The sequence below is a fragment of the Zea mays genome, chromosome 4 (assembly GCF_902167145.1).
Source record: "Zea mays cultivar B73 chromosome 4, Zm-B73-REFERENCE-NAM-5.0, whole genome shotgun sequence".
In the NCBI taxonomy this organism is placed as follows: domain Eukaryota; kingdom Viridiplantae; phylum Streptophyta; class Magnoliopsida; order Poales; family Poaceae; genus Zea; species Zea mays.
In genome coordinates this window covers 176,513,247-176,527,627 of record NC_050099.1, presented here as the reverse complement: position 1 = coordinate 176,527,627, position 14,381 = coordinate 176,513,247, and the positions used below count along the sequence as shown (strand labels likewise).

At 45.0% G+C, this 14,381-nt stretch overlaps 3 protein-coding genes across 5 annotated transcripts; 1 reads left to right on the top strand and 2 right to left on the bottom strand.

Moving 5' to 3' along the window:
- Window positions 1-485: 485 nt before the first annotated feature.
- Window positions 486-2,919, bottom strand: LOC100273242 (uncharacterized). Of its 2 annotated transcripts, none has more exons than XM_008678580.4 (5): window positions 2,411-2,919; window positions 1,703-1,998; window positions 1,322-1,424; window positions 1,145-1,206; window positions 486-971 (listed from the first exon to the last, which is right to left on the bottom strand). In XM_008678580.4, exons 1-5 carry the CDS (start codon window positions 2,773-2,775, stop codon window positions 913-915), a joined length of 885 nt encoding a protein of 294 aa, XP_008676802.1. In that variant the 5' UTR covers window positions 2,776-2,919; the 3' UTR covers window positions 486-912.
- A 1,351-nt stretch (window positions 2,920-4,270) lies between these two features.
- LOC109946064 (zinc finger BED domain-containing protein RICESLEEPER 2) lies at window positions 4,271-7,322 on the top strand. Its single transcript, XM_020552705.1, has 2 exons — window positions 4,271-4,567; window positions 4,659-7,322. Exon 2 carries the CDS (start codon window positions 4,784-4,786, stop codon window positions 7,028-7,030), a length of 2,247 nt encoding a protein of 748 aa, XP_020408294.1. The 5' UTR covers window positions 4,271-4,567; window positions 4,659-4,783; the 3' UTR covers window positions 7,031-7,322.
- Window positions 7,323-8,762: 1,440 nt separating this feature from the next.
- LOC100286052 (TBC1 domain family member 22A) lies at window positions 8,763-13,276 on the bottom strand. Of its 2 annotated transcripts, none has more exons than XM_008679187.3 (11): window positions 12,901-13,276; window positions 12,605-12,807; window positions 12,120-12,255; window positions 11,847-12,030; window positions 11,316-11,386; window positions 11,093-11,230; window positions 10,898-10,989; window positions 9,952-10,223; window positions 9,565-9,650; window positions 9,394-9,495; window positions 8,763-9,252 (listed from the first exon to the last, which is right to left on the bottom strand). In XM_008679187.3, the coding sequence occupies exons 2-11, from the start codon at window positions 12,676-12,678 to the stop codon at window positions 9,091-9,093; spliced, it is 1,317 nt and encodes a 438-aa protein (XP_008677409.1). In that variant the 5' UTR covers window positions 12,679-12,807; window positions 12,901-13,276; the 3' UTR covers window positions 8,763-9,090.
- Between the last annotated feature and the right edge of the window lie 1,105 nt (window positions 13,277-14,381).

Sequence of the window (14,381 nt, the reverse complement as noted above, 5' to 3'; positions counted from 1 at the left end):
AAGCCGTATGTAAAGTGGTAAAGTGAGATAGGTTAAAGAGTAGGTTGAGAGTGACCGAAAACAGAATTTTTTGGCTCAAAATCTCTACTACAAAGCACCATGGATCAGTTTAGTTTTTTATTGTTTGGCTACCCAGGAGCGATTCTCCCTAAGCTCCCTTCATGTCAGCTCTCCAGATTTCTGAAGGAAGAGGCCCTTGCAGTGCTGGTCACGCGACCTGCGTGCTCCATGGCAGGGGCAACATAGCTTTCGGGCTGCTGTTCAGATGTGGCGTCGGATTTGTCCATTCACAGGGTAGGTTCAGACGCACGCTCAGGCAGACAGGCACAGCCATGGACAACAGCAAAGCGAGCCATCACAGCACTGTACTAGACTACTAGTCTCAGACGTCCACATTTTGTCCCCATCCAACACCCGGGTGGGTGGTTGGCGTTGCATTGCAGACCACAGCAATTAGCAAAGACATACTGTGCGGCAACATGGAATTCAGATATGAACACAGATATGAAACAGCAGAGCAGATACTTCTGCCATATCAAACACAAGGATAAAAACCAACACTTTGGGCGACCATTCCTCACAGGTAAACAGCGTGGACAGAAGAGCTGGGGGCGATGATGCTCGTATAGCCCATAAGAAAAGCTCAACGAGGGCACCACAGGGAAGAAGCAAAAAAAAAAACTTCTACTATTTCCACTAGACACAATGAAGTTGCCTAAGTTTAGTCGTTCGAATTGAAGAACTAAACTTAGACATAAAAGTTAGCCATGTTGTGGCGCCTTAGACAGTAAACCAAACAGCCCCGTAATCTCACAACTATGCCAGCGATATGGGCTGCTGTTACTGTTACGTGATATCAAATACAGTTCAAGCTTCACCAGCGGTGTTAGCACCAAACGCACATCGGTGGTTTCACGTCCTGCCTCTCGTGCAAGCTGCTGTGGGTCTGTGAGACCCTTGGAATCGTGGACCTGCAGCAGAATTTTTTATTATTTTTTCAGAATTTCTTATATCAAACATGGTAGAACAAAAATTTATAATGTTGGCTAAAAAGTAATAACAGCACTAAGTAGATAACCAGAATGGCTTAAACCTTTGGATTCAACTATGTCTGGACTGAAGAAGGATGAGAGAAGAAACTAACCGAGACCTTTGGCGTCTGAGGTTCTCATGATCTTGAGCCTCTTCACTGAACCTACAAACATCCTGCATAGTAAAGCAATGAGCCATCTGAAAGAACCCTTCCATGGCACTTCGAAAAGGGCCACCAATAAGATCTCCTGTTCAACTTCTGATTGCTAACATAGTGTATGGGGCTTACTCCCAGGGAACATCTCCAACAAGCATCCAGTCCCCGTCCCTGTCCTCATAGGTGAGCTGATACTCCGATGAGCTGTCTAATAGCTTTAGAGTCTTTGAACTGCCTGATAATTTTCACGATCAGTACAAATCAGGTTCAGAAATGAGAGCAGAAAAAACATCCTCGCAGACTTATGAAACTATATCTAGTACAGTGTCGTGTCCTAAGTGTATAGCCAAGTATGCAACTGGGTTCTACTATATATATATATATATATATATATATATATATATATATATATATATATATATATATATATATATATATATATATATATATATATATATATATATATATATATATATATATAGTGAAAGTAAAAGATCAGACTATATGACTTACTAGAAGTGCAAAGACCAATGGACGGCTTCATGAACATGAGCTCAAGTGCTGAGGCAAGGGTCTTGTAAGAGCGATGGGCATTGAGATCGACCTTCCTTCCAATGATATCTCCTTCCATGTTCACCTTCACCCAACCGACGGTCCGGCCTTTCTTGCTCTCCTCCTTGTCTTCCTGCATGTCAGGTTCGACGATGGGCTTCTTGGCGCCAGCCTCCGATGCATTCTCTTTGGCCTGGTTAAATAGGCTGTTCATCCTGAAAGTTCTTATGGGTGGCCATCCCACCACTCCAAAGCTGCTATAAAACCAAAAAATGCAGTTAATGTTACTTGAAATCAATTTTGGTAGGTAACTCGGCAAGCAAGAAAATGACATTTCTTCCGAACCAAGACATAATGTTAGGATATTTTTCTTGTCAAGAAAACGGTGTTGGTTGCAAATCTGAAGGCCAATAATGTGTGCGCGCGTTAGCAGTACTGTGTAATCTCTAAAAAAAACTAGGTCCAGAACTGCAAATGCTGTGGTGCATCATCCTACGATCCTAGCAACAAGCAGACGAGGAGGCACTTACACTCTGATAGAGTTCTTAACTTTTTCCCCCTGATAATATTATGTTGAAGGAATAAAAGACATGTTTGGAGCTGTTGTTCTGCATAGGCAAAGAAGAAGAAGAAACGTGCAGTGCAAGCGGAGTTGTTCTTGCTGCTCACCTCTGTGGGTGGCCAGACGCGACCGTCCCTGGCGAGTTGGGCGCCGCATCCGCCTTGGCCCTCTTGCTTGGCGCCGCGGTACCTGCACCTGCCGCGGGGGAGGAAGAGGACACGGAGGAATCCGGTGACAGGGACCTCGGCTGCAGGTCCCGGGCCGTGAGGATCCGGCACGGCGGCGGATGCTGCTGCTGCTGTTGCTTGGAGCCGAGGCAGAGCCCCAGCTCCAGCTCGTCGTCGTCCTGCTCCACCACCGTCTCCTCGTCCTCCTCCTCGGCGCCGGAGTTCTCCTCCACCTCTTCCGCGTCGGCTGGAGGCGGCTCGTCGGACATGAACGCCGCAGTGGGCCCCGCTCCTCCTCCTCTCATCGCGGCGCTGCTCTCTGCCTTCCTGTTCTGCGACTGTGCTGTGCGTTCTGGGAGAGACACCTCGAGGGAGAGGAAAGGAGGTGTCGCTATTATCTGAGCACAGCAGACAGAGAGAGAGGGAGGAGCTCTGGGTATGCGTGCAGGCCGGGGTAGGGAGAGCTTTCACCTCCTGCGATCCTGACTTGTGGGCCCTGCATTGCCCTGATAGCCTCTAAATGCTACGGCCACCACCACTTGACTACATAACTTCGTAGATAATGGACTATAATTCATTGCTGACATTAGATAATATTTCTTCGTTCAAAAAATATAAAACATTTTGTTTTTTTCTAGATACATCAATATCACTATATATATAGACATAGAATATATCTAAGCGTATATCAAAAGTTTAGTGGAATAAAAAGCCAATTAGTACATGTTAGTTGGCATTGTTCGGATCTACAGGCAAGAAGATGAATATTTGAAATCCAAGTGGTGGGTTGAGTGAAATTTGAAATAGTGAGAGAAAAAGAGAGCAAGCCATTTCTTGTGCACTTGTGGAATTCATCAATCTCGTGATTCACATTTGTTATTCTAAAGCTTGGCTTCTAGATGGCTAGGAGTCATTGAAGATCAATCCACGATTATGGTACGCCTCAACAAATTTGTTAAGGCTTCGATTCTACCTCTGCGAGGGAAGGAATCACACTAGTGGATTGAGAGAAGTGGATGACTAGGAATCGTCAAAGATCAACCAAGGATTCTGGTGCGCCTCAACGAATCTGTGAAGGTCTCGATTCTACCTCCGCAAGCGAAAGAATCACACTAGTGGATTGAGATAAGTGGTTCAAAGAGATCACAACTAGAGTAAAGCCCGGAGTAGTCACTCATTGCCTATTCAACGGAGATTAACACTCTATGGAGTCCAAACTTTGGTAAAACAGATATCGTGTCCCATTATATTGAATTTGATATTTGTGACTGAATTGATCTATTACGGTTGTGATCTTTAGTGTGCAAACGTTTTGGAGCGTACAAGACGGTCAACGAGAGTACTAAGAGCATCTCGAAGAGATCCTCCCAATGCATAAGAATTGTGATATCCTTCAATCTCTTAATTCCAAAAAATATTAGTACTCCAACAACTCCCAATATATTTAAAAAATGTAATCAATAGGGCCACTCTCTTAGTGGTGCATGCTATAGATGTCCATCTGGGCCGGGCCCACCGGGCGGCCCACGACACGGCACGAAAGTGGCCCGGCCCAGCACCGGCACGGCCCGGCTTCAATCGTGCCTGGGCTAGCCCGGCCCGTTCGCCGTGTCGGGCTGGGCCACAGAAATCGGCCCGTCGGGTATAGCCCGACCCGGCCCGCCTGAGGGGGAGGCACGCGGCGGCCCGGTTAGGTTAACCGGCCGCGCGCGACGCGCCCCAGTGGCCCAGCCCAGCAGCCACACCCCGCCGCCGCATTTACGGACACAGCCTCAGTGTCGCCCTCGCCTCGCCAGTCGCATTTACGCTCTCGTCCTCGCCTCGCTCTCTCGCCCTCGCCTCGCTCTCTTGCTCTCTCCGCCCGAACCCTAATCTCCTCTCCCCTCTCTGATCTGCGGTTCGCCGCCGTCCGCCGGTGTCTCCTGTGCTTGGAATCAGTTGCACGTCGGTCGCCCGCGCCGTGTTTGGACATCTATACTTCCTCTCTGTCCTTACCTTCCTCTCCCGGTCCTCTCCCTAACCCTAATCCCCTCCGGTGTTCCTCGCTCCACGGATCTCGGCCATCGTCCGTCGTCTCCGGTGCTCCGACTGCACAAGGTGAGTCCCTCGGGCCCTACTCCTTTCCCTAACCCTAATGCCCTTCTCCTAAGTCCTAACCCTAATTCTTCCGGTGTATTCCTCAACGTAGGTATCGGTTAAATCGGGTGCCGTGCAGTCGTTGAGGAGTCGGAGACGGGTGCCGAGAGCCGAGAGCCGAGAGTCGGAGACCGGTGTGTTCCTCGTCCTCGTTGTCGAGGTCAAGGTCTCAATACTATGGATCTTGACCCGGCTGCAGAGGATGAGGAGGCGGAGCGACAACTTGAGGACCACAATGAGGCGATGGATGCTAGACAAGCCTTATTGGGTGTTGGTGTCACTCATTTAGATCCAGTCGACCTCGAGGATTTCGTCGCCTCAAGAACAGGCACTGGCACTGCTACGGACTCCACGAGCCCACCAGCATCTACCACTGCCTCTGCTGGTGGCGGCTCAAGGAAGAGATCCAAAGTTTGGAACAATTTCGACGAGTTAACCAATCTGGTAAATGGTAAGCGTGTAAGGTATGCTGCTCGATGCAAGTTCTGTCATGAGACATTAAGTGCTAGATCCTCTTCTGGTACTGGTCACTTGCTTAGACACAATTGTAGTGCTAAGAAGGCCCACGATCGCTCTGGCCAAACCCAAACTGTGCTTAAGTACAACCCCGATGGTTCTTTGCAGCGTTGGGAGTACTGTCCTTCTGTTGCAAGGAATGAACTTTGTCGTTTGATAGCTAGAGATGATCTACCTCTATGGCATGGCTCCACTGATGCATTTCAAGAATACATCACTCGTGCACATAACCCTAGATTTGTGCATGTTTCTAGGCAAACTACTGCTAGGGACATGATTAAGTTATATAATGAGCGTAAGGTAAACTTAATTGGTACTTTGAAAACTGATGTTACATCTGTTTGTCTAACCTCTGATATTTGGGCTGGCAAGGCTAAGGAAGACTATTTAAGTGTAGTTGCTCATTTTGTGAATTCTCACTGGGAAATAGAAAAAAGGTTGCTTGGTCTAAGGTTAATTGATGGTAAACATAGTGGTGTTAGTATTGCTAATCTGGTTGCTACTGTGATAGATGATTATGCTTTAACTGATAAAGTATTTGCAATCACCTTAGATAATGCTTCATCAAATAATACTGCCATGAAATATCTGAGACCTTTCTTGTCTGGTTACCTTGGTGTGCCTGCTCCTGTTGTGACTGATGATGATGATGATTCATTTACACCTACTGATGATGACTTGTGCACTATGTTCTTGCATCAAAGATGTTCCTGTCATGTTATTAATTTAATTGTTAAAGCTGGTCTTCAACATTTGAAAGCTTATATTGATGACTTTAGAACTGCTATAACCTTTTTAAATGCTTCAAATCAACGAATAGCTGCATATAAAAGCTATTGTATGAGTATGGCTATTCGTCCTCGTAAGTTTGGTGTTGACATGGATGTTAGATGGAATTCTACATACTTAATGCTTAAACACCTAGTACCATACAAGTCCAGCTTTTCTGTTTTTATCAAAACTCAGTATCCTTTGCATTCTGATGGTACTCCTTTACTCACTGATGATCATTGGACAATTGCTGAAAAAGTTCTTTCTTTCCTAGAATTATTTTATGAATCCACAGTTGCATTGTCTGGTGTGTACTACCCTACTGCTACTTTGATGCTACACCATATTCTAAGGATAGCCAGACATCTAAATTCATTTGAAAATGATAGACTTCTTAGGGCTGCTGTTGTTCCTATGAAAGATAAATTTTTGAAATATTGGAGGGATATTCCTATTCTATATGCTGTTGCATTTATTTTAGACCCAAGGGCTAAGATGAGGGGTTTTAACAAACTCCTTGTCAGGTTAGCTAGCTTAACTGGTACAAATTACTCTAATGTTCCAATTGAAGTTAGATCTAAACTATCCAAGATATTTCAGTTGTATGAAGCTAAATTTGGTGACACACGCCTGCGTGCTAATCAACACCCAACATCTCTTGGTTCTGGTAAGAAAAAAATGGCATGGGATGAAATCTATGGTGATGATGACTATGATGGTGAGCTTTCTGTGGGAAGGAGACCAGGTTCTAGTTCTATCTCTACTGCTGCATCCACTTCTGAGCTGGCATCTTACTTAGATAGTGATACTATTACTGAGTTTGATGAGGACTTCAATGTCCTATCTTGGTGGCATCAGCATAAGCTCACTTATCCTATTCTTGCTCTACTTGCTAAAGATGTATTGACAGTCCCAGCTTCTACTATATCTTCAGAGTCTACCTTTAGTCTTGCTGGCAGGGTGATTGAAGAGCGTCGACGTCGCCTGGCTCCAGATATGGTCGAGGTTTTGTCTTGCATAAAAGACTGGGAGCTTGCTGATGCTCACCTGCAGCATACTGTGGAGGAAGAGACAAGGGAACTTGAAGCTGAACATGAGAACTTGTACCTTGATGATCCAGAAGAACACAACCAGTAGTTGGTGGTGGACTGGTGGAGTGGTGGTTGGCTAGCTTAGTTGTTTGCCTGATGCCTGATGGCTTATTCTTGTAATGAACTCATGGACTGTACTGTATCTGTATGAACTTATGCCTTAGGGCTTAGGAGCTGTGGCTGTACTCTTTTTTCCTTCTTAGGCTTTTTTCTCACGAGGTGTGAGTTTTTGCCTAAGAAGGTTTTTAATGAGGCAGCCATTGCACACAGCTCCATAATTATTTGTTTCCATATTTTATGTGTGCTTGTGTTTTAGTATTTAGAATTTTAGAATTTTAGTGCTTGTGTTTCCAGATTTTTTGTATTTCTGTGATTTTTCGGGCCAGTGGAGGGCACGGCCCGGAATGGCCCAGAGGCTTTCGGGCCAACCCGGCACGTTTTTGGCCTCTCTGGGCCGTGCTTGGACACATGTCCTGGCCCGTGACCCGAACCGGCACGGCCCGAGTCAACAGCGTGCCGGGCCAGGCACGACCCTGTTCGTGCCGTGCCTAACCGGGCTCGGGCCGGGTCCGTGCCGGGCGGCCCGGATGGACATCTATAGTGCATGCTTACGTAGATGTGCCTGTGTGAGCCCAATAGCCCATGAGGAGAGGGCGCTGCCAGGGCAGTACGTGACGAGCACAATTTTGTGATCGCCGGTGGCGAAATGGTAAAACTCACGCGCTGGAACCGAAAACGGGGCTTTTAGGAGCTTGGGCGGCGATGGATGTTTGCGCCGTGGGCGCGATGGTTTCACCTGCAGGAGTTTAGGGATGCTATATACGTTATTATTGGAAGCATTTTTTTTTTCTAAAATAAGGATTAGAATCAGCGATTTAAGGATCTCTTGGACATGCTCTAAGTCTTTGAACATGTTCCCATTAACGAAGACAACTGTCCGCTAGAACATAACTGAGTCTAGCAAGTTCGGTTTTATGAACATGATTATGAATGTGAGTTTGTTATGACCGGATCGAGACAAAAATATGTTGATGATTTTGTTTATAATACCAATAACATTTTGTAGGCTACCGTTAAAACACATGGATACAAGTATGGGTAGGACAAAAATTTCTTTCCATAGTCTTTAGTTATTAGCTAGCTGCCTAGCTTACAATTTCCCTATCCAGGCTGATTTGATGATCAGAGAAATGGAAGGAATCCATAAGGAAAAAATCCTCTTGCTATTCAATTTTGAATAGACGAGAATTCCTTCCCAATTCCCTCGTCACCAAACCAGCCTGACATGTTTGACATGATCCACACCGACTACTTTTAGCATGCATCCAATAAGTATCATGGTCTTAGAGATAAATTGCCATATGGATATGGCTTCAACCTCCACCTGGCAGCTAATTAAGCTCAAGAGTCGAAATCATTGAAGCATCTTATCTGAAGAATAAAGTTAATGGCCTAATAGTACACACACTATGAAAAAGACATCCACATAGTTGATGGAAGGAGAGCATCGTGGTGGAGGCAAAAGTGTGCTTGGGCTTGAAGAGGAAGTATGTGTCACCCTTCAACAATCATCTACTACTACGTAGTGACTCCTCCTCAATGGCCTACGAGAGGACTTGCTCATGGCAATAGAAGGCCATGACCATGCCCGGAAGGCATGGGCGGTGTCTCGCTGCCAGGGAGCAGGCAATGATGTACTATGTGCTAGTGCTACCACCACTCAGCATCAGTATCACATGCTATACTATACAATGCATCAAACGAAAACAAAAAGGACAGTATGGACCATCACAATTTTCACAAGCCACAGCGCTTCTCTGCGTTTCACAAAACAGGGAACGAGCATCTCATGGTGTTGGGGAAAAAAAAAAGGCCTTGCGCCACCAAGAGCGCGGCAAACAATACAATACAACTACCGGTCTGAATATCAAATTGAGCACTAATACTTGTCCTCTGGTGTTCATTATAGATAAGCATTCCTCGGTAGGAAACGGAAAATATACAAATCGGTGCGACGCGACCGATAGTATAGTATGCACGCGCTTAACAAAAAAAAAACAGAAGGAACTGACTGCCGCTTACAGGCATGGTGGACTTGGGTGGGTCCTAGCCGGCGAGGTGGCTGGGAGAGCTTTTGAACATCGTGTGCCACATGTATGCCCTCGAGAGGACCATCTCCAGCTCGTGGTGCGCCCAGGTCCTCGTGGGGAGGTGCTGCAGGAACATCACCATCTCTTGAAAATCCAGCTTCTGCAGCTTGTCCGACCACTACATGAGAGGAGGGGAGAGGAAAGGGTTTGAAACTATCATCGGTACAAGCAAGTTGCAAGCATGGCAGACAGATTGTTGTTGGTGTAATAACAAACGGGAAAAAAATTAACATTAGCATCATTCACAGGAGCGACTTACCGTCAGCAAAAAACTAGCCGATATGTACACGAGAAAATCTGGCAGATAGTCGCCTTCGGCAAGGTATGTATCCCACAGGCGCGTTACGAGATGGAAAGGTACCTGCAACGAAATGGTTGGCTATTTTGTGGTGTGTATAATAAATATCTCATCAAGTGTTACAAGACAAACCTCTCGTATCAGAAGGCAGTTGAACCAGCGGAAGGCAAACTGAAGAAACTCTAATCCTTGCTCTTCAATGTGCTTGGAAACAGGTTCTGCATACAACAGCAAAAAATACGAGGTAAAAGATGAAGTGTTTTTCCCTGATATATGGAAGAATTAGGAACTCTAGTCTTATGAGCAGATCCCATGACGTAAGCGATCAATGCCTAGGCATTTTCAAACTGATGTATCTAAAGAAAATGCATTGTTTACCACCACAGATGGGCCCTATAAAGCCTGAATGTTTCTGCTATCCCACCACAATTATTATTTGAGATGGAACAGCCATTACATTTGTGCTTCAGAGTGGAACGAAACCATAAGTGTAGACAGATGGGATCAGTGGAACATTACCGTCTATACGACGAACTAGTTCCTTCAATCGAAAAACGAGGCGCTGAATTCCTGGTTGCGCAAAGGTGTAATGATCCTGCATTCCATCAAGGAACTTCGAGAGACACCAATAACAGTCTGCTTCTATGTTGGAAATGGCCTGCGCTGAAAGATTGTCCACAGACCAAGTATCCATGTTGCCATCTAGGTGCTCTGATAAGAAGACAACCAAGAAAGGCGTAACAAGGTCATTTATTCCTTGGACGTAGCCACTTGCTGGGTGACGAATAGCCCTGAAACCATCATATCAAATAATAATGAAGAAAAACCACCAAACACAGCATGTCTTCATGAGAATTATATTAAAAGAACCAGGTTACCACCAAATCAAGAAAATAAACTTAGAATAAATAATAATACATCTAAGTGTTTAAATAACAATAAATCTAAGTGAAGGAAAAAGTGCAAAAAGTAATACGAGAGATATACTAGTAGAGACCAAATATATGAAAGTTTGAAAAAGATGGATAGGTCACGTTAGCGCTAACAGAACTGGTCTACATGTGGGTGAAATAGAGAATATATATCAAAGAAAACAAATAAACTTTATCCTGTTTTCCTATACCTTAATTAATTTATTGATACAAAGATCTCCTACGTGTTGGAGGGGAGAGAAGGGGAAAGTGTTCTGTGTTGTGATTCATACAATAATACGTCATATGGCAAAGAAGGCTCCATCTATGACAAAGTATCTTACTACTTAAGTAATGAATGCAAGAGTATGTTTGGTGCAAAAATTCCATCCAACCAAGTTTTCCCACATAACACTAAAACACAGGGACAACAAGCATAATTGCACACAGAAGGTTAACTGCAGGAAAATATGCATCAAAATGGGAAAAGGGACATGCTTTTATGTTGATGATCCCACAGAAAGAAAACTAGGCAGCCAAGTTCAACACCTTACCATGTATACAAAATGCGTTCAAGAGATTTCTGAATCTGATGATTCTGAAAAAATGTAACATCAGGTACGGTTCTTGGGCAATCAACTGCAATCTGCAGAACAAGATGTACAAGTAAAAAAGGTGTAAGATGATTCATTTCAAGAAAAAAATAGGTAGAGAGGACGAGTCACCAAGTTACAGGTCAAAAAGGTTACCTGGCGAAGCATGGTAATTTCTTCATCTGAGCGTTCACTATCTGGAATATCATAGTATTGAGAAACACATTCCACGTACTCCAGCCTTTTCCTTGTTAGAACACCTTCTCGTCTATCTTTATTAGGCGGTGCATATCCCTGTAGCCAGCTATATTAAATTCAAATATAGAAACGGCAAATTCAAAATAAGCTATATGATCTTTACACCTTCTCAACTACTCACCAAAAGAAGCCGCCATACATTAGGTCGCATATATGGAGGCACACCACTCCAAGATAGTTCACGCAATTTGTCTACAGAATAGAGGATACACAGTAGATGTCAACTAAATTATAGGTAACCTTGAATAAAAAATTTAAATATTGACGATTTATCAACTCTGAACTGAGATACAAATCAATGTTTACAATTGCACTTGATACACTAAAATCACCGGTTTTCCTTGTATCTGAAATAATCTTTTAGGATCAACAAAAGCAAGCTCAATTGATAAATAGAAGTGGAAAACATAGATTCCATAAGCACTTGCCACTTGTCAGATTATCATCTGCACATAATTTTAACTACATGTGGTGTTTGACTTACAGACCAAAACAATCCAAAAGCATCCAAATAGAAAATTGTACTTTAGAGACAATCAGCCATGTTTAATATAAGAATATTAACGTAATGTTTACTTCTGAGATCAAACTACTTCAGGCAAATTTGATGATGAACTCCAAATGATACACTACAAAGAATAATCCACAATACCTAATATAACAGCTGGCCTAGATAGTTCCGTTGTGAATTTAGCAATTCTTGCAGAATCAGTAGCTCTAGCCCCAGAAACTAGCCCCTGAGCATCTGGCAATGAATTTGAACTACTTGTTGACAGAATATTTGATTTCTTTGAACTTGCATTGTCAAATGAGTTTCCAGATGCTTGACCTTCTCCCTGCACAGTGTGACAGTTAAAACACGCTCCATCAGTCCCAATACATCTTCTCTACGTGCCAAAAGTAATCAAAACTAATAGCATATCACCTCCTGACGAGAACCCTCCTTGCGCTCATCTTCATCGTGCTCGCTCTCAAAGCTTGGAGAATAATCAGGAGGGGAGAGAGGCTCGGATCGCCGGGTTAGCAAAACCTTCCCAGGAAAGCTGCGTCCTTTAAGCATTCTGATAATTTGGAAAAGGAAGCGACCGGCGGTCATTCGTTAAGGTTTCGAGCAGGTAGTGCATACGATGCCTAGAACAACGCGTTGAGATCCAGATAGAGACAACGACAAAACTAGCAAGGATGCAGGTTATAGAAGTGCAGTTTGGTTATTTTCGGATGACAACAGGTAAAGAGAACCATATCAAAGCATTTCTTGGTGAATTGCAACCCAGGAACTGTGCTCTGGTGCACCGACAGTCTGATGATACGCAAAGGTGTGGCCGCATCGACGGCCCGTCTCATCTCGGGGCAATCGGACCGAAGCGGAGGGAACGCCTCGCGCGAGGAAGGAAAGGCCGGCCTGCTTACCCTTGCACGTTGCGGAGGGTCTGGTTGAAGCGCCACTCCGTGTTATTGGGGCTCCCGCCGCCGCCGCCGCTCATCGCTGCCGATCCGCCCTTGACGCAGGCCGCGAAGAATCGCCGAGATCCGCAGCGTCCGTCCAGACAGTGCCACCCGTGTTCTCAGCACCGCCGCCTGCCGCCCGCGCGCCCGCCTTCTGGTTGATCCTGCTGCGAGGCAAGCGGTTCGGTCACCGATCTAAGGATGCGCCTGGTTGGAATGGAGGGATGAGGGGTGACGGGGTGGAGCAATCCCGTTCGTACCGGTGCTTGGTTGGAGGGTGGAGCCGCTCCCCACACTTCGCCGAGATTCGGAGCCAGCCCGTTCCAGGAAAAAAAAAAATCGCCGGGCGAGCTCGTTCGAATCGGAACAGCGTGAGCGCCGTTCCCTCCCTCCCTCCCTCCCTCCCTCTCTCTCTCTCTCTCTCCCTCTCTGAGGCAACTCGAGCACCGACGCGGTGGCGTGGATAGGAGCGGTCGGCGTCGGCGGGCGGGAGAGGAGCGATGCCGGTGGCCGGAGAGGATTTGGGGATCCACGAGAAGAGAAGCGAGAACGCAACTGAAAGCGCTTGCAAGGAGATTTCACATCGTAGTAATGAAAGCGTACGTCATAGTTTACGCCTCTCTAGTTCATGATGTTTGATGTGCATGCTTTCTTCTTTCCTAACTTCCATTTTCTTTTTTTATTAGAAAACTGGCTCTTGTAACGAATTTGCGAAAAAAAAATTATATACATGCCGGATACAAACGCATAGTTCCTCACATATACCACCCGTAGGCCTAAAAAACAGATCGAAATATGCAACTTAACGTCTTAGCAATTTGTTTTTCTTCTATTTTTGTGGGTTTCTAAGTGGTGGATGTGAGAGTAGAGGTGGTAATGAACTCAATATTTTATACTACAAACTTTAAGGATCAAATCAGATTAGTATCAGACTATATTCCTATTTATTTTTTAACTAAAATTATTTAAGGGTACTAACTTTTTGTGAAAGAACATTTAGATCGTAATTTATTACCACCCCTGTGTGAGGGTCTACAAAGGAGTGTGTTTTGCATAAGGATGCAAAAAAAAGCTGAATTTGCATTCGCCTCGTCTACTAGACAGAAGGGGGTGTCTGATTACTTTCACCTAAACTTTAGTCCCTACAATTTATATGCGAGAGACCTAATTTAATAATATTGTTTAATAATTTTGAAACTGTCGGAGAGAAAATTCTCTGACCGGGTGGCGAAATGCACCCGCTCTAAATCCTAAGATGAGGAGGGGCCTAAACGTTTTGCTTGTTAGTTGGAAAATGGGGAGAACACAAGAACACACAAGAATTTAGGGTGGTTCGGGCCGCCGGAGCGTAACACCCTACTCCACTGCGTGATGTATTGAACTTGTATGAACTTGTGAGTCTAAGTGTGCTTGAGAGAGCTAGAGTCTATGCTGGGTCTGAGTCCGTTTCAGCCCGTTCTAGCCTGTGTTGTAACGTTGCGTGCCTCCCCTTTTATAGTTGAAGGGGGGCACGTACAAGGGTGCTGAGCCCCGACATGCGGGCTCAGAGACATAACGGATATAACGAATGTAATACTTGGAGCAACTGATGTTCGTTGCTGGAGTAGTCTCCTTGCGCCCTAATATCCGCGATCTGCATAGCTTTGGCGTGCAGGGGAAGCCTCTCTTGGCAATGTACGAATGATGATGGTCACAGTGCTCCTCGCAGCACGGGCGTACTGTTTAGCAATGGACTAGACAG